Source organism: Thunnus maccoyii, chromosome 18, assembly GCF_910596095.1.
Source record: "Thunnus maccoyii chromosome 18, fThuMac1.1, whole genome shotgun sequence".
In the NCBI taxonomy this organism is placed as follows: domain Eukaryota; kingdom Metazoa; phylum Chordata; class Actinopteri; order Scombriformes; family Scombridae; genus Thunnus; species Thunnus maccoyii.
In genome coordinates this window covers 8,418,059-8,436,483 of record NC_056550.1, presented here as the reverse complement: position 1 = coordinate 8,436,483, position 18,425 = coordinate 8,418,059, and the positions used below count along the sequence as shown (strand labels likewise).

The window sequence follows — 18,425 nt, the reverse complement described above, 5'->3', positions numbered from 1 at the left end:
TGCTGTCAGACAGCCCTTTCCTTTGGCACTACATTTTCTCAACCAGAGAACTTCCCTATTCCTACGCATGTTGTGCACTGTATTATGCCCCAACAGCACTGCATTGCTTAGCTTCTGTGTCGCTACTTCTGCCTGTTTTGCCAAACTGGGGCAGTGCGGACCACCATCTACTGCAGGTAATACACTGACTGTGTATAAATACCTTATACAACCCCACTTCAAAAAAATGCAAATTATCCCTTTAAGATTTTGACATGGTCTGAGTTTTGCTCTTACCCCTGTCTCCTGACATACTCCAGGTAGCCAAGCAGGATCTCATGGTACACAGCAGTCCTGAGGTGTCGTGGTTTGAAGAAGTGCACGCTGTCCAGGTAAGAGATGTACACTCGCCTCTGGTTGGGAGGCGGGCAGTCGGAGCCGTACTCTTGAACATGCATGCCGAAAAAACACACATCTGCTCCATCGATGTCCTCAAACGCAAACAAGGCTTTCATCCTGTATGGGAAAGACTCTGACATCTCTCCGCTGTCCACAAACCTGGAGAAAACAACAAACAGCCAAGGTGAGGAAAACAGCTATTCAAGGCAAATATTGTTTTAACAATCCAAATCTGAATTTGTGTAACTCATCCCTGTTGTTTCTTCACCATAGTGTTTTCATCTTTTGAACAAGTCTGACAAAGCAACATCACAACCGAGGAAGGTTTGCAAGCGTGCCTCCTTGCTGTGCAGTGTTTTTAATGTGCGATCTTAGAACCGAGACAATGACGACTTGTTGACAGAATTGAAGTGTTGAGGCTTTGAAGGAGTGGAATATTTGGTTCGACTGGGTGCCAGATGAGATGCACGTCCGTAACAAGTGGCTGGAATTTGTTAACTAAACAAATTACAAGCCTCCTGCAACAACTAAAAGGATATTTACTGTAAATTCAGCACACACTTCAACCAGGATTTAGTACAAGAACAGGCTGTGCTATTTAGTTTGGGATGCTGTGCTATTTTTGGCATTTAGTGGAAAACACAAGTGCGTTTTCCTCAAATTGATTAAGAACTGGCATTAATACTACAATATTTAACTTTTTTATTAAATAGTCGATTACAACACACAAACTCTACTGTACAGCTGCAGCTATGGCTCTAAAATTCGATATTGGGCTGTTGTAGCGAATCAATTTGATGCATCGGAAGTAAAACTTGTCCCAGTTGCTTCTGTGTGTTTATGCTCCAACCTGTGTTCACAATATTTCACACCCTTCAGTAAACAAACTCTCCATTCAGTTACTTCTTACAGGCTTCTTGTTGGGATACATCTGTTACCTGCGCTACTGTGCATCATGGCCAACCAGCTGTTGCCTAGCAACAACAACCTTGTGCATTTGTTTTTGCAGTGGCATGGAGAGGAACTGAGAGAAGCTCTGCCTCGCTTAATCACAGCCATTGATGATACCAGTCCAGTTAGTTGGTGCAAACATCAACACCTGATTATGACTGATTGAGCTGTTTGTAGTGGTCGACTGTAATGGGTTTTTCAATGACCGATGCCGATATTTAGAGAGCAGGGCGGCCGATGGTCAATATATAATGTTGATACCATGTTGTTGTTTATTAATTATTAATTATAAAGTTCTAGTGCACTTAACAACAGCATTTATCAGCAGATAGCAGCATCTCCTTGTTTCTGAGAGCTACCATCGGTAAATAAAATCTGAAGGCAGATCATCAGCTGATTATTTTGAGATAATAGGACGATATCAGCCTGATTAATCAGCCGACCACTAGCTGTTTGCTTCTACTTTTACCAACCTTAAAAAAGGGTTCACTTAATTGCTCCAGAGTTCCCCATTTCAGATTGGGCAGAGGCGAGAACATGTCGCCTCATGGTTTCTTCCAGGAAAGTGTTTTGCCAAAGTGATAAGCCTTTGTCTCTTTTGGTTTATCTCATCAGAGGAAATATACATTTTCTATACTAAATGGTGACATAAATCCTGGTCTTGATTTTGTGCACTTTCAGCCACACTACTTGCAAACTTGGAACCCATCAGCTATCTGTCTGACGATGATTTAGCCTCTGGGGGCAACGGCCAATATTTTGGGGCTTCCGGTGTAGTGAACGGATATCCAGATAACGGATATCCAGGCCAAGACTTCCTCTTCCGTGCACTGGTCATTGTTAACAGTCCCATTAGCAACTTGAGACAGTCCAGATGACATTTCGGCTAATCTCTATAAAGTGATAAACGCAAATGAATGCAGATCCTTTTTAAAAAAAAAAAAAAAAACTAATAAAAAGCAAAATCATCGTCAGAGGATAGCCAACGGGTTCCGAGATGCATTTCAGCCAATGCGTTCTGCCTCACACAGACCGTTTACCTGCATGCAACCAAAGCCCACTCAGATGTGATTGGTCAATACTACTCAGACTACAAAAGGAAACCAGAACGTTCCGGTTCCAAAATCTTCCTGTTGTCTGCAGATTCTGCGTTCATATGCAGATATCTGTTTATAGAGATTACACTACTTGCAATATTGTTTGCTATTACATTCAAGATTTTGCTGCATTAAAAAGCAAGATTGTGACAAATACTGAACAGTATACCATTATTCTAAATATGTTCAATGCTGCTTCCCATATCACAAACACAGAACCCTCAGTAGCAGTACAATTCAGCCTCCTACCTGGACTTCATGCCCGGCTTGACCTCAACCACCTTGTCCGAGACATGGACCACACGGATGGTGACGTCGCCACATTCAGGGTGGCTCTGCCGCTTGAGGTAGTCGTTCACTCGTGTCTCCAAAAAGTTCCCCAGCTTGGTCTGAGGAAGTCCTGCAAAAGACAAGACAACGGATGAACCAAGAGGTGGAATACAGAGCTCACTTAATGTATAACTACAACCATTTTAACAATTTTTTAAAATTTTCTTTGACAATTTTAGATTTTAAGCGTGCAGCCCATAAACAGAGATCCACACAACAAATGCAGCTGTTAGAAGTTTAATACACCACTCATTGCATCTATCAATCTCGCTCAAACATTAATCTTGATTTTAATCATTTTATTCCCAAATAAAGCATTAAAATTATTGGGGAGTGGACTGACTGGAGTAAGTAAAGGAAATGTAATTAAGGGCATAATGATACAGTGAAATATAGATAAATAATATTACTATACTACTATAGTTTGAGTTTTCACAAATGTTGGTATTAAAGTTAGAAAGAGATTAAAACCTGGGCTGAAAAGGGATGAAATGTTTGAATTAGGCGAAGGAGACAAAGTCATAAACACAGACTTATTCCACTTACTTTTGGCTGCGTATTTGTTCTCTTTCCGTGTCTTATTGGCCTTTTTGAGGCAGTTGTCACATACAAAGCTGTGGTTAGGGAGGAAACAAATAGTAAATGGTTACATTTGCAGGTTACCATCCAGCCTGTCACAATAAGCACCAGTGACAGTGATTGAGTAGCTTTAATCAAGACATGACTTGCTTTTCAAGTCAGTCTTCCTTTCTTTAAACAACTATAATGACTCAATAATTAAAAGATGTAAGCAAATGTAAACAGACCACACAAGAAGGGAGATCTAACTTTGAGGAATGAGAGACTCTCAGTCGACACTCGAGTTACAGGACTTTTGTGTTTGTGTTGCCGCCATCCTGGCAGACATTTTCAGTCCAGATGTAATGATCGAGACTACTACGTATTGTCAAATAGACAGCTACATGCAAACATATGTGTACCAGGACTTAACACTTCCACTTTTCCAGCATATTTATTGATGTTTTGGATTATTCTAAAGCTTTTTAAAGAACACAGAAGGCCAAATTTATTTTCCAGACCCAGTAACATGTACAGAGTGTGTGTAAGATAGCTGGCTCACCCTGATGGCCATATGGTGTCATTATGCAGGACACAGATCTGGTGCATTTTACGACCGCAGTCAGTACATTCCACAAGCCTGAGCGGAGACAGAGCGAGAAGACAAAAGACAGACACACAGTTAATAAAGCAACGTGTCACGCATCATTGAAATACCCTGCTCGTTCCTCTACGGGAGCCACAAACTTGCTAATCAGATGTCTATCATTCAGAAATGATAATTACTTTATCATATTATTTATCTTTAAGTAATGCAAGTGTATAAAAAAAAATCCAAAATATTCAAAATTATTATGCAATCTAAACAAAATACATGAAATCATAATTCTTTCAGCATCACAAAGATGGTATGATATAATGTTAAGTTCATGAGTTAAGAGGGGGACATACAACTCGGGGTCGAGTGTGTCATTCTTCTTCCGTTGGAACTGTTCTTTGTTGATGGACCTGCAGGAAAGATCAGAAAACAAACCACTGTAACCGACAAACACTGTCTTCTTCCTGCTGATTATATTTGTCCAATATGGAAACACAACAAGGTCATCTTCTGTAGACTGCAGAATTTGTGCAGCAGCATCTATTCCCAATTCAGAAAATGCTAAATGTGTCCACTAGTTAAATATCAATCATTTATATTGATGGTTAAGAGTTATAAACTCATGTCAGAGTAGGTTATAAACATAACATGGTTACTGGAAGATGGTGACGTGAAATCACCAAAAATGAATTTCTCTCTTACATTTCAATCCTAAAAAGGAGAAATCAAGAGTTTTGAACAACTATTTAAAACATGACCTTTAACCTCTTAAACTTCACTGACTCGCTAGCGGGTCAATCACTGCAAACTGCTGCTATGCAGCCAAACACTGTTCAATCCTACAGAACTTTTTTTTTTTTTTTTAAATCTAGCAGAGATCATAAAGTTTCCAAACATGCCAAATATGTCAGGCTGAATTTTTGGAAAATGTATATAAAATGGTCTAGAGGACATGTAAAATATTTCCATTTGATAGAATGGTGCAGCTATAAAAAACACATGAATAGGGTTTGAATATTTCAAAGTTTAAATACTAAATAGCTTTAATGATGAGCTGAAAAAGGCTGATATAGAATATATACAGTATATGACACTGTCAGACACTGTGGAATAAGATCATTTTTCTACCCTTAAAGTTACTGAAGGGCAAATAACACAGGAATACTGTTGAAGTTCATGCTCATCTGATCTCATTTTGAACCAGAACCTTTTGGGTTTAGATACCAAAAAAATGAAGAGTTTATAATAGAACCCTGTCAGCTTGTACATTAGATCTTTAATGCCGCTAATTAATCTCCACTGAGATATAATCTTACAACTCAAAGCTCACAGAACATCTGGAGAAGCATAACTAGAGAAACTAAGTATGATGGTACTCACGTCTGAGGCTGGGAGGGGTCGTCTCCCAGGGAAACACTCTCGCCCTGGATTTCGTTGAAACACTTCTCACAGAAGTGGTACCTGTCAGCAAGAAGCCCATATTTTGGTGAACTACACCGTTCGCCATCAGCACAGCCAATCACAGAGAGGGCACGAAGAAGCAGCCGCCAATCAGGGCAGGGCAGGACAGGCCAGGGGGCGGACACACAGGAGGAGGCAGAGGGCAAGGTAGGTCGTCGCCAGGAGGTAGCAGCCAATCGTGATGCAGGGTTTTTGTATGGGCGGGTGTTTTGATTTTGCGCGTAAATTTCGGAGTGGATGATTGGTCACACCAAAGCAGGCCAATGCAGACATCACAAGCGTTAAAAAAGGAGGGAGAGAAGGGGAAAAGGGAAGGGGGGGAGGGAGATGGGGAGGGAGGTCAAAATGAATATTAAAAAAGCGTGAAATAAATAGTTACAGGTCAGACGAGGACAATGGAGGGACAGAGAGGGAGAGGGGGGGGGGGACATGGAGGACGGAGGGACAGACAGAATGTGAACAACAACCAACAGAGGACAGAGAGCCAAGGCAAAGCAAAGATTAGCGTCAGACGTCCAGTGGTAAACAACAACAACATTACAGCAACATGAGAGACCACTAGGAGCTGTGGAGGAGGAAGGGGGGGCGAGGATACGTCTCCAAGGGTGGATGAGGAAAAAATAAATAAATAAATGGTAAAGCAACAAAGACCCATCATCCTTTCAGTTCATTTATAAAGTGGGAGCCGTTCTTCTAGTGGTGAGAATGGACATCCCCCCCCACCCCTCTATTTATGAAAGTAAATATCAGAAAAGGCAAGCTGTCATGTGTTGTGCATGTAAAATTACTCAGTGGGTAAACAACGGTGCAACTAATAAAGAATAAGTGCTGAAGAAGACAGGAGCCCACTTTATAAATGAAAACGTAATGGAAATTAAAACGTGAACTATGGAGATGGAGATGGTGCCAGGGGTAACCATTTGAAGCCAAATTAAAACTCATCTGTGATTGCACTGATTGGTTGATAATATGTTGTAGGAAATATAATCAATGTGCAAAATACAACAAGACATATGTGTGCGTGCGCTCGTGTTCCAATGTGTCGACAGCCCTTACCTGTTCTGGTAGCTAAAATAAGCAGCGTCACGTTGGATGGTGCATAATTGTTTTCCATAGCAGCATAGAGTTTGGGGGGAAAACTCAAACTGGAATGATAAGACAGACAAGAGGAACAAGTTAGCAGACCTGTTATCTGAAGAAAACTGGAAACAAACTCAATAAATTACACCTATGAAAATAAAACTAACTGCTCAAAACACACCTCGATGGTTGTATGACTTCCATGACAGAATTTAACCCTTATCTTTCCTCTTAAAACAGAACACGGATCATAAAATACTTCTCACCTTTCTCCCACAACAGTATCCCAGGCCCTGCATGACGGGATCGATCTCCGACTCAAACACCTCAGCCAGCTTGGAGCAGTACTTGTAGACTCGGGATGTCTTGCGGTTGTACAGCCAGGCGTTGTTGAACATCAGCCAGATGTCCTCTACGTACTGCCACGGCTCTTGGTACTGTCCCGTGTCCAGCTTCCGCTTGATGGTCGACAGGTCCATGGGGTTCTTCACGATGTCGAAGTAGTCCTGGTTTTGGAAGGGGCGCCATTCGAGGTAAAGTTCAGGAGTTGAGGAAGATCAGAGGGGGGGAGGGTGAGAAGAAAGAGCAGCGAGATGGTGGGAAGGTTTGGTCGCCCGGGGGACCAAGACGAGAGAGATGGGGAAGAAGAGAACCATCATCATCATCATCATCAGGCATCGCAGTCGACCAGGTGGGACCAGAGTAGGGAGAGAAGAGGGTGCAGGGGGACAATGTTGTTGAGCGCTGCAGAGAAGAAGGTTCGCGTGCAAACAGAGAGACATGACAACTTCTGCCCTCCAGCTCTCCGCTTTGCACCCTACCCTATTTAAATTCAAGTCCTTGTCTGTACCGCGAACAGGGACCAGCTGACCGCCACAAGTCTGCCTGGTCCTCTGCTGCGCAATAAGAGATCTAAAAATTAGCTACAGATGAGATTTCATTTGACATATCCTATTGCAACTGAAGCCCAGCCTTGTGATCCTGAGATCATTATGTATCAATATGTCTTAAAAGTGATAACACTGTCCAACAGCTGGGGGAATAGTTCTCTGCTGAGGCCTGAAAGCTCACAAAGCTTTCAGGCCCGCGAGGTGATCAGGGTGCAAAACCAAGAAGAACAGAGCAGTGGCAACAGCAACAGGCAGACAGAGATTTACTGTTCTGAGTAACATAGTGGTTGGCATTAACAGCGCCAGCAGCATGAGTGGCAATACGGTGGCAGAGTTAAAGCCAACAGTGCTGAGGTGAGGCAAATGTAAGAGGGACACATGTCTCCAAGCTGTTATTCTGTTCCTGTCGTCTGCCGTCCGCGTCTTCTCAAACTAAAATACCACGTGAGAAAGCAGCGGAGAAGAGGGCGAGAAACAGAAAGGCCTTTTGGAGATTCTAACAAAAAAAGAGGCGTGAGTTTCAAAGAGCAAGGTCCATCTCAGTGTCACCATGGCAACAAGAGTTAGGAAACAGAACCTCATCCCTGAATGGATCCACTCACATGAACAAACAAGTGATGCATGTTACCATTTTCAACCTACAGAGCCAAATTAATACCACGACAATGAAGTGTTTAGAAAAATAACTGCATATTTATCTAAAAAAGAAAAATAAGTTGCATCACTTGACTGTGGAGGTTTCTGAAGGAGAGGTGAGCCGATAGCCAGGTGCTCGCTCAACACTGCTCTAAAAATGTTTTAAATTGAATATATCATGAGGCAGTGGGGGGACTGACGCTGTGTCTAAGCTTTGTTTGTGCCATCTATTATCAATAAAATGACTTTTTGTGCCTGAATGTAAGTGCACACAGAATTAAGACCATAATGAATCTCAGGTACTCATTTCTACTTCATTTCAATGCAATGAGGGTAAAGGTATTGTCCCACCTCTACACACTTCCCACCTGAACACCAACACACTACTACTGGTGAGGAACTGAACTAGAAAGCTAGCAATGGAACACTAGGATGAAAACTACACAAATGATAATTCAAATTAAAACCTAAAAAAATGGATTTAAAAAGGCAAAAGTCAAACAAATTAAAGTGATAAATGAAAGCAATTGGCTCATGAACTGTTGTTGGAGCTTTAAGCAAATTATTTGGTGTGCTATGAAAGACAACCGGCCTTTTATTAATTACGCCTGATGCTCTGATGGATGTCTGGGTCATGTAATATTGTGTAATATTTTAGGTTATCAGATTCAATTGAAGCTAAGAGCTGTCAGCACTAAAACTTTAATTTCAGTTGTCAAAATCGGTATCACTCAGCCAAACTGTTGTTGTTTTATCATTTACCTTTTGTCCTTAACTGCCCTTCACTAAAAGTCTATTAAAGTAAAGGCAAATGTTCATAAGAGTCATTGCTTTGATTTACAAATGACAAGAAGTTTCAGAAAAGAGACCACAAATTGATACACACACACACGCGCACACACACAAACAAACACACACACACACTTCCAAATCTCATTTTCTTAACTTCTGACATGCAATGGGAGAAAAATCAACTAAGAGTTTGAGGAAACTGGAAGCAGATATATAAAACAAATTTTGAAAATATGACAGCTATGACAAAGGAGAAAAAATATTAAAGATGGAAAAAAGGAAAACAAACAAATTAAAAAAGCTACGTTTTCAGAGGAGTTGAAGCAAAATGGCAGCCAGTGCAGTCCCTTACCAGGTTAGTTTTGTTACTAGTTCGAATACGTACGGGTATTCCCAGTAACTGGGGGTCCACCGGCTGACGGAAAGGAAGGGACTCAGGGTCCTGCCGGTACAAAGATTCCAGGGTGGGCATCAGAGCCTGACGCAGCTCCTCCGGCTTAAAGACTGGAAAGAAAAGAAAAACAAAGAAGATTGAGCAAAAAAAAAAAAAAAACCTGAATAAAAGGTGAGTTTGAAAATATAAATGTGGGACTGCCCTGGTAGCCGAATGCTTACTGCGCATGCCACATAACTACAACGTCCCTGGTTTGACTGTTGCATGTCATACCCATCTCTCTCCCCCCTTGTTTCCTGTCTGCCTCTTCACTGCCCACAACCCAATTAAAAACTATTAATATGACAATTATTTGGACTCATGACAACAGTAGGTGGGTAGTAATGAGTTGCATTTGGTCTGTTACATGTTACACTGCTTTACTTTGACTTAATTTGTTATTTCTAATCAACATTGTATTCAGTGCGTTCTGCTCTTAATGTCTTAAACTTCAAAGAGGCTGCTGATCTGCTGATCTCAGGTCTTCTGTGGCTCTTTGCTGTCAGCGGGAGATTCATACAAGACAAACCATCCCTGTCTTCTCTCCTTTTTTCTCTGTCTGCTTTCAAACAGCTCTATCTGCTCATGCTGACAGAGCACAGCTCAAGCACCCGTTGTGAATACTGGTCTGAGGTCAGTGCATCAGAGCATTGAGCCGGCACTGAGCTGACAGAGAGTAGCAGAGGTTCTTTGTTAACTGTGTTTAAATATATCAAAATGTTCTCTCTCATGATGTAAATATCAGCCATACTGCCAATGGTGTGCATCTGTGTGACGGTATTTAACATCTAATTAGGCATATGAGAGAGAAAAATATAGAACAAATTATGCACAAGGAAAAACGAAGAAAAAGTGTAGAAGTAATCGAGTCTGTAGTCAATAGATCAGTCATTATTAAATGTCACGCCATTATCTCCTAAAAACAGCTCAATGAGTCATTAGACATTTGCTTTACTCTTGGTCTCATATTCTGATATGAACAAAACCTTGATGTGGCATTTATTAGTTTCATATTTGAGCAGATATTAAATATTTATGGCTGAATTTGTTGAGTGTGTCTATATTATTAATACTCTAATCACCTCTGCTGACAACTGAATATTCAAATACACTCGTTCACATTATCTTAACATGCAGATAAAGATTTGTGTTGAATCAATGACGGAGTGAAGATAAGACAACCAGACTTACTTTTCTTCTTGCTCTGAGCGCTGGCTGGGGAGCTGTTGTTGGCCGTTGACCCTGACCCCTCCTCTTCCTCTTTGGGCTCTTTCTTCACCTCTGGCTTCTTGTCTTCACTTGTTGCTACCGACGCTGACACTGAGGATGAAGATGTATCCATGGGCTCGCCTTTACACCCATCTCCTGATGGCTTCTCTTTCTTTACCTGTGGGGAAAATTCAACCGTTAGTATAATTATTTCTTTCTCAAAGTGATTACTTATTAAACTGAAATTCAGATAAGATTTGATTTAGATGAATCATTTCAGACATTTTAAAACTTTTCCAGGATTTTCAGACACCCAGATCAGAGTCAATAAGCTTATGTGGACAATCTTACCTCTGGTTTCTCCTCTGTCTTCACATCAGGCTGACCCTTGCCCATCTTCCCCAAACCCTTGCCCTCTCCTTGGGCTTCAGCCCCATCCTCCTCCTCATCCTCCTGCTTCTTCACCTCCATTTTGACATCTTCCTGGCTGGGAGCAGGGCCATCTGCCGGGGCGAGCTGGGAGCTGGGATTGGTACTGCTGCTGACTGAGGCTGGAGAGGATACCTGGCCATCTACTGACAAAGAAGGCTTCGGAGATATCTGAGGTGAAAGGAGAGAGATGGGTTGAGGTTTAGAAATGTCAAGTTAGAATCAATAAAAAGGACACGCCCCTTTTGTAATCAAAGTCAAGGAGTATTTGACGATTGAATGTTGATACTTTGATACTTTTGAAGGACAAATTTACTTTACAATAAAAGTTAAGTCTCTAGACCATCTGTACTTTTGCTTAAACTAAACTTCTTGGCCTTTAAAAACCTACAACCTTTCCATAATGTCTTAGTAGATCAAGAAGGAGAGAATAAGAGCCTCAACAATCAGTTTCAGGTTGTTTTTTTTTGGTTTGTCTTTTGAGAAATAACTAGAGAAAGATTGAGAGAGAGAAAGAAAGAGCATATTAGGTGAGTCTGGGTTGGGGGAAGAGTGGGAAAAGTAGTGAAAGCAGGGTGATCTACTCACTGGGGTCTGCGGCAGCTGCAATGGCACATGAGCATTCTGGGTAGGCACCGAAGAAGCCTGACCTGCTTGGGGGCCTGAGGAAGCCACACCCCCAAGAGTCTGCTGTGAAAGCTGATTGGCTTTCTCAGAGTTCCCTGCCTGCCCCGATGGCGGCTGCTGCTGCTGCTGCTGCAAAGCTTGTTGTTGTTGCTGTTGCTGCTGCTGCTGCTGCTGCTGCTGCTGTTGCTGTGGAGGGGGCAGCTGGGGTGTGCTGGGCGTCTGTGGCTGTGGGGTCTGAGAACCATGTAACGTGGGTGGTGTTTGATGGGGTTGAGGCGTTAAGCTGCGTGCTGGTGAGGGGGAGTTTGTTCGGATGGGGGGGCAGTGAGGAAAGGTGTTGGGCTGGGTTGAGGTGGAGGATGGAGGCAGGTTGGGTAGAGGCCCAGCACCACTGACACTACCAGGCCCCATGGAGCCTGCAGAGGCTCCAGAGCCTGGAGCAGAAGAGGCAGACTGTGCTGAAGGGCTGCTGGCTGGGAGGGAAGGCGGCGTTGACATCTGGTTCTGCTACAGAGGACAGGACACAGAGGTCAGAGCAAGAAGCAAGACAGCTCTTTTTAACTAGAACAGAAATCATTTTTATAGATAACAGAAAAATCCCACTGAATATGGGAGAAACAATAAAGAACAAAAAAATGGTTTTGATTAATTATAGAGAAAGGTTTTACCAAGTAAACCATATAAAGTTAATTAAATAGATAAGGAAGGCTGCCAAAAAGCACAAATGATCTGTCTTAAAACTTGTAGATAGAGCCAATAAGAACTGTGATCCATCTCTCACAGCGGTCATGAATTATGTGCCTAAAGACAGCTCAGTTAATTATACAGTACTCAACACTATTCATCAACTCTACCAAAGCAGCTCTCAGAGTCGATGCCTCAGTTAATCCCCATTTACTTTTACACATTCAGCCAGTTTCCACATCCAACTGACAGTGTGTTTGCAGACGAACTCATCTTCACATTAGAAAGTACAACTGTAACTCTGTCACTTAATCCTTACCGGTGGCACAGCAGTCTGTGCTCCCGGCTGGTTCATGCCAACAGGACCAGAACCAAGCCCAGGACTGGACCCAGGAAACTGGCCTGGAGGGAGGTACTGGTTCTGTAACTGTGTGGCATTGGGCTGACCCATCCTTGTTGCTCCCATACCCATCTGGAAACAAGACAACAAGGGAGATGTGACGTTTTGGATAAATAAAGGATAATTTCAGCCAACAGTCATATGAAGATGTTTAAAAAAAAAAAAGTATGGTCATATTTTCTGTTGCATGACAATCAAATCATTTGTTATGCAAATGAGAACCTACATACAATAAACATGTTTTTTCTGTTTCTTTGCCTTTTCTGTTTTCAGTTTATTCTTATACCCAAAAGTAATTTGTGATGGAGATGGTAAATGCAGTGATGCCAACCTGGTTCATTGGAGCATTGATAGGAAGAGGAGGTGTCGACCTTTGATTCATCGACTGCATCCCCATCTGACCAAACTGGTTCATTCCTAGAAGTGAAGGAGGACAGAAATGTGAGCTGTACAACAAATAATACAAACACCAATGGTGTTTCACACTAGGGCTGTCACTTTTTATTCTAAATTCAAACTACCATTTGAACATGGGAAGGAATATTTGATTGGCAATTATCAGTTCTAATTCAAAATGCATGAGGCTGAGGCTTCAACTCCAGATGTGGGTCAGTCTGACCCATCGCATGCCCTGATGCTCTGTCAGTAAAACTTCACTACACTACTGTTCTCTTTGCAAACACAAAATGGAGAAAACCAGCAAGAGCAGATCTCCTGAACACATAATCATAACACCAAACCATCTGAGAAGTGTGGAAGCATTTTGGATTTGACACCATATTCTATTGATTATTTTAAAATGTATTAACATGTACACTACTCACATGACATTTCATACACATTACCTGTACTTCAGCATTAAGTTTTTTTATATTATTTCGTCATTTGGACCACCCATTGTAAATAAGTTTCTTAAAGTCTGGCCACTCAATGTGTATTTGTAATAATGTCATTTACACTTCATTGGAGACTTACCTGCTGGGTTCTGCATTCTGTTGACCATCTGATTTGGTCCAGTCGGTCGGACCATGGACGGATCGGCGTGAGGACCATCTGACAGAGTGATAAGAGTTACAGAAATCACAGATCTTGTCTTCAGGATCACTGAATACCAGTAAAACCATAGATGACTACAAGATGTTTAATAGGTGAGAAAAACAGTACAGTGAGACAAACAGACTTCATCATATATATGACTTTTTTCCCCATTTCAACACTACACATTTTTCATGACCGATTTCATTAGAAGATGTAACATTTTGATCAATGTATAATCAATCAATCAATATAGATGCGTGCCAGAACACATTAACATGACTGACTGAGCAGTCAAATTGCTTTTCTTTTAAGTGTGTGCCTGCATCCATGTGTGTCTATGCACACATGCTTTTTTACACTAAACCAAACAAAGCCAGCATAATGCTGCCCCCATGTGTGATTTTAGATAACATGCTGGCATTACAGAATCAGAGATGTGATGTGTAAAACAACAGCATTAGTGTCTAGTGTGTGTTGTCCCGCCATGTCGATCTGGCAATGTGACTACCTCCGCTTCTGGCTTAATAGTGGAACAACAATGTGCCCCCCATTACGTGTTCGTACCTTTTATACAGAATGGCGAGGCGGAATAACTGCAACAATCCTACCTTGAACAGGCTGTGTAAAAGAGCCCACAGAGAGGTGTGTGACAGAGGTGAAAACAGTATGTTTACTTACTTGGGGGTTGCCCAGGGGCCATGGGTGGCTGTCCCATGCTGGGAGGCACCTGTGGGAGGCCTGAGGGGGCCATGCTAGGCTGGCCAGGCATCATGCCTTGCTTCTGGAGCCGTGTCCTCCTCTTTTCCTCCAGCTCCTTTTGGATCTTATAGATCTTCTCAGCCAGTAGGTGGTAGTACTCCGCCTGGAGGGGTTCAGCATAAGGAGGGGAGAATGTTAAAGGACACATCCCAATGATGCATGACATAAATATATTTCCTCATTTCTCAACCAATAACTGATGGTCATGCTACAATACTTAAAACTCTACCAGTGTTGGTTTCTTACCCTACTGTTGGCTGATTCGTACATGTCTCCCTCTACTTTTCGAGCGTAAGCCACCAGATTTTCCATCCGCCGGTCCTTCAGTGCAGCTGGGTCTGGAGTAGGGAAGATGGCCTGCACACTGCTCTCACGCAAACACACAAAGGACACACTCAGCTTTGTCTCAGACCACATTTTTTCAGAGAACAATTAAATTGACATGAAGAGCTGAAAAGTATGCTGGAAATGATCAGATATTGAAATGAGTTAATTTCATTAGCTCCTGCCCATAGTGAGATTTTTTTGGGAGCACTTGCAAGACTCAGCAGACTCACAGCTTGTGAACAAGGTGGTTGCGGAGGTCTTGCGTGATGTCTTCATGCCAAGACTTCCTCATGCCTGCAGCAGAAGGAGGAGTGGCAGTAGGCATGGAGCCCAGGTTCCCCACGCCATCATTCATCAAACTGGGGTAAACAACAGGCAAGAAGGGGACAGGAGGAGTAAGATTTGAGCCAATACAGAGCTAATTTTGAGAATTTTGTTAAAGTCGGTTAAGTGACAGCAGCCTGACTTCAGAAAAGGTAAATAGTTGTGACCAATGAAATACAGTCCTACCTCTGTGCATTCATGTTGTTGTGCAACATGGCGTCTGGCAGTAGGGTGGACTGCTGGTTGGGGGACTGCACCCCCACTCCACCATTCACTCCCATAGAGTTTCCTCCTGGAAAGAAATAGTTATCAGTTATTAATAGAGTTTGAAGGAATCACTGGTATCTTGTATTGCTATAAGATGCAACGTTTTAAAGCCAAAGAACAACAATGAATCAACGTTAGCTTGGGATTTTCTTTCTTAGCAGGGTTGGAAAGTCCCATAAACAACATTATACACTAATGTGACAGTGAATCTATCCACTTGCTATCTAAATCACCGGTGTGACAAAGTCAACATATACAAACACCTGTTATTACATTTCTTAAAGGTAGAGTCTGGACAAAGATTGTTGACATTTGAATACCCAAATAAATACATCCCTCCCTTCAGAAGCTCTGCCCCCCGATTCATGGACACGCATTGCCAAGACAAAGACCAAAAGAGAAATATGGCAGAATTCAGAGCGATGTGTCAGCTGTAGAGTCACTTCTGTTTCTCTCACACACACACAAAATCACAAGCGGACAAAAAAACCAAAATCGTAATATAACAGTCCATCCACACTCTCCGCCTCTCTGCAGCCTTCCCACTTCCCACTTCTCACTCGACCCGCGTTCAGCGTCTCCGTCCACAGAAGCAGCCGTCTGTCAGCTGCAGCTCCTGGGGAGCTGAGAGGACAGCGGCTGGACAAACTGCCTTCACCAGGCCGACTGACAGCTGAAATTTACTAAACCAAAATAGTTTGCATGTCGACTCCACGGGAAAAATCGACAATGTTTGTATTTATTGATTCACTGATGCGGTTAATAAGTTAAAAACACATATACAGCAGGATATTTGTGTGATTTCAACAGCTGCCTGCTCAGATTACGCTTCACTAAACACAACAGAAATAGACTCTTAGTGTAAAAAAAATGCGGGGGGGGGTCTCTGTGAGACTGTCTCAGATTCAATGTGGATTGATACATTTAATAAAATGGAAGCGTATCTGTTCCATGAGAAAACACTGTCTTTGTGAATTGGCCAGAGCCTCTCTCTCTCTCCAATTCACCAGCCCTCCCCCACCATTCAACAGGAGCTGGAGATGGGAGACTGTCGTGTCCTCACACTTCCCCCTGTCCTGTGCTCGAGCATGAATGTCCCCTGCTGATATGTTTGTTTCCCTTCACAGAGCCAGTGCTGTGTATGAACACCATTTTTTTTTCAGCGCACACACACACACACACAACGGACAGCAAGCAGACTGTGAGGAGATATTCGCAGATTTTGACAAAAAGCGTATTGAACGATCTTTCTTCAGAATCACTGACTCTACCTTTAAGTTCCACACATACATCACAGAATTACACCTAAACCAGCTACATTTGTTGATAAAAACCGTGTCAAAATGCTTCCTCACATCACTTCTCAGCTGGTTTGGTATCATGATTATTTTAGGAACATGGCCGGCTTAAGTAGACTTATAAACTGAAGAGTTTTTATTTAATTTCAAAGCACATGATTAGTGAATGTTTAATTTTTTCCATGTTTTAATTTCAACTAAAAAATTTTAACCCTTGTATGTCACCACATAATTTGTGATATACATTAGGGAAAAACTAACCCATGGTGTTCAGAGTCCTCATCCCAGGCTGTCCCTGCAGGCCCTGGTTTGGCATGTTGGCCTGTGGTGGCTGTTGTGGAATCTGGTTTCCCTGGTAAGTGAGGCCAAGGGCAGCGTAGGCCCTCTCTATGGAGCTGGGGTCAATCTGGTTGGGAGGGTTCAGGTTTGCCGTATTGGACTGTCCACCTGGTACCCCTGAACCTAAAGAGTTCACCAAACCCACCCCTGCACTGTTGACAAGAGCTGTGGTGAGGGGAAGAACAAAAGAAGGGGAAGAGATGATTGATGGGAGAAGGAGAGGGTGAGAGGTAACAAAGGATGAGCATCTGTACATTCATGCCTACTGTCATGAACTTTACTGTTTAGTTACAAGATTCTGAATTGTTGTGAACCATTGTGGTAGATTATGTATAATAACAATCAATCAATCATCAGAGCTACAAGCATTTAGACTTGTCCAAGAATCACTTACATTGCTGGTTCCTCTTGTCTCCAGCATTTTTCAACGGCAGGCATACAGGACAGTCGTGTCGCGTGCAATTCTTCCAATGAGAGATGATCTGTCTGGATGAGGCACAGTGCGCCACTGTGGGAGAAGAGACAGAAATGGAGAAAAGTTTGAGGAAAAAAAAAAAAACACAAACGAAATAGTGAGACAATGGAGAGAAAGGGAAGACAAGTGAAATGAGAAATTGTGACAGAGTGAAGGAGGGAGAAGAATGATGAGACAAGAAAGGAAAACATGAGAGTCAGAAGGAAGAGAGAGAAGCCAGAGACTAAGAAAGTTATTGTATGAGTCATTCAGTACCATAAAACTACGTCCAGATGGAGACTCAATGAGAGAAGCTAGAGGAAAAATTACAGTAGGACAGCCAGCTACAGAGAGTAACTCATTCTGATATAACAAAAAATGGGAGGCAAACCAAGAAGGATATAAACAACATACAAGAACAAGGGAAAAAAAGAAAAACTGAATTGCTGCAGATGCATTGCAACTTTAAACACTGCCTAGTGTTGATATAAACCACACGCCATAAAACTAGCAATCAGCATAATTCAACAGACTCACCCTGGCAGGACTTGCCAGCCTGGCAATGAGTCATGTGGTTGAGCACGTTCTTCATGGTGCGGCAGTGGGGCAGGTTGCACTGCCGCACTTCCCCGTTGGCCTGCTCCCTCCGCTGGCACTTGTGCGCGTGGAGCAGGAGGACCAGCTGCTGTTGAATCAGCTTCCGCTTCTCGGGGTCTGCCGTAGGGGGCGCTGTGCCGGGACCAGCCCCTACGGCACTTAGCCCAACCTGAGCCCCCCCTACTGCTGCCGCTCCGCCTACTGATACACCGCCAACGGCTGCGGGCTGCTGCTGCTGAGGGGCCTAATGACAAAAGGGAGAGAAAAGGCATAGACGAGGGTTAGAAAGAAATAATACAGGTACATTTAAGTATCCAAACATTTGTTAGATATCAACGATGTCTTTACTGTTGAGAAAACATGTAAAAGGTTCTCACTGAGGCAAGCTTTTCGTCTAATACATTCAAATATTTAAGAGTTAAAAATAATTCAACAATCGAACACGCTACAACGATCTGTAAAGAAAGAA

At 42.5% G+C, this 18,425-nt stretch overlaps 1 protein-coding gene across 10 annotated transcripts in view; it reads right to left on the bottom strand.

Moving 5' to 3' along the window:
* ep300b (E1A binding protein p300 b) overlaps positions 1 to 18,425 on the bottom strand; it is a 35,491-nt gene that overhangs the window by 8,084 nt on the left and 8,982 nt on the right. For 2 of the 10 annotated variants that reach the window (XM_042391699.1, XM_042391692.1), the window contains exons 4-25: positions 17,897 to 18,200; positions 17,300 to 17,413; positions 16,828 to 17,070; positions 15,188 to 15,293; positions 14,908 to 15,036; positions 14,597 to 14,714; positions 14,270 to 14,453; positions 13,529 to 13,606; positions 12,885 to 12,970; positions 12,473 to 12,625; positions 11,431 to 11,973; positions 10,765 to 11,013; positions 10,396 to 10,591; positions 9,124 to 9,275; positions 6,720 to 6,959; positions 6,430 to 6,518; positions 5,293 to 5,403; positions 4,266 to 4,322; positions 3,877 to 3,954; positions 3,303 to 3,370; positions 2,676 to 2,826; positions 277 to 537 (exon numbers count right to left, since the gene is read on the bottom strand). In XM_042391699.1, the coding sequence (XP_042247633.1) occupies positions 277 to 537; positions 2,676 to 2,826; positions 3,303 to 3,370; positions 3,877 to 3,954; positions 4,266 to 4,322; positions 5,293 to 5,403; positions 6,430 to 6,518; positions 6,720 to 6,959; positions 9,124 to 9,275; positions 10,396 to 10,591; positions 10,765 to 11,013; positions 11,431 to 11,973; positions 12,473 to 12,625; positions 12,885 to 12,970; positions 13,529 to 13,606; positions 14,270 to 14,453; positions 14,597 to 14,714; positions 14,908 to 15,036; positions 15,188 to 15,293; positions 16,828 to 17,070; positions 17,300 to 17,413; positions 17,897 to 18,200 (3,710 nt within the window). Of the gene's footprint in view, positions 1 to 276; positions 538 to 2,675; positions 2,827 to 3,302; positions 3,371 to 3,876; positions 3,955 to 4,265; positions 4,323 to 5,292; positions 5,404 to 6,429; positions 6,519 to 6,719; positions 6,960 to 9,123; positions 9,276 to 10,395; positions 10,592 to 10,764; positions 11,014 to 11,430; positions 11,977 to 12,472; positions 12,626 to 12,884; positions 12,971 to 13,528; positions 13,607 to 14,269; positions 14,454 to 14,596; positions 14,715 to 14,907; positions 15,037 to 15,187; positions 15,294 to 16,827; positions 17,071 to 17,299; positions 17,414 to 17,896; positions 18,201 to 18,425 lie in introns of all 10 variants that reach the window. The other 8 variants (XM_042391695.1, XM_042391691.1, XM_042391698.1 and 5 more) reach the window with 5 other exon arrangements.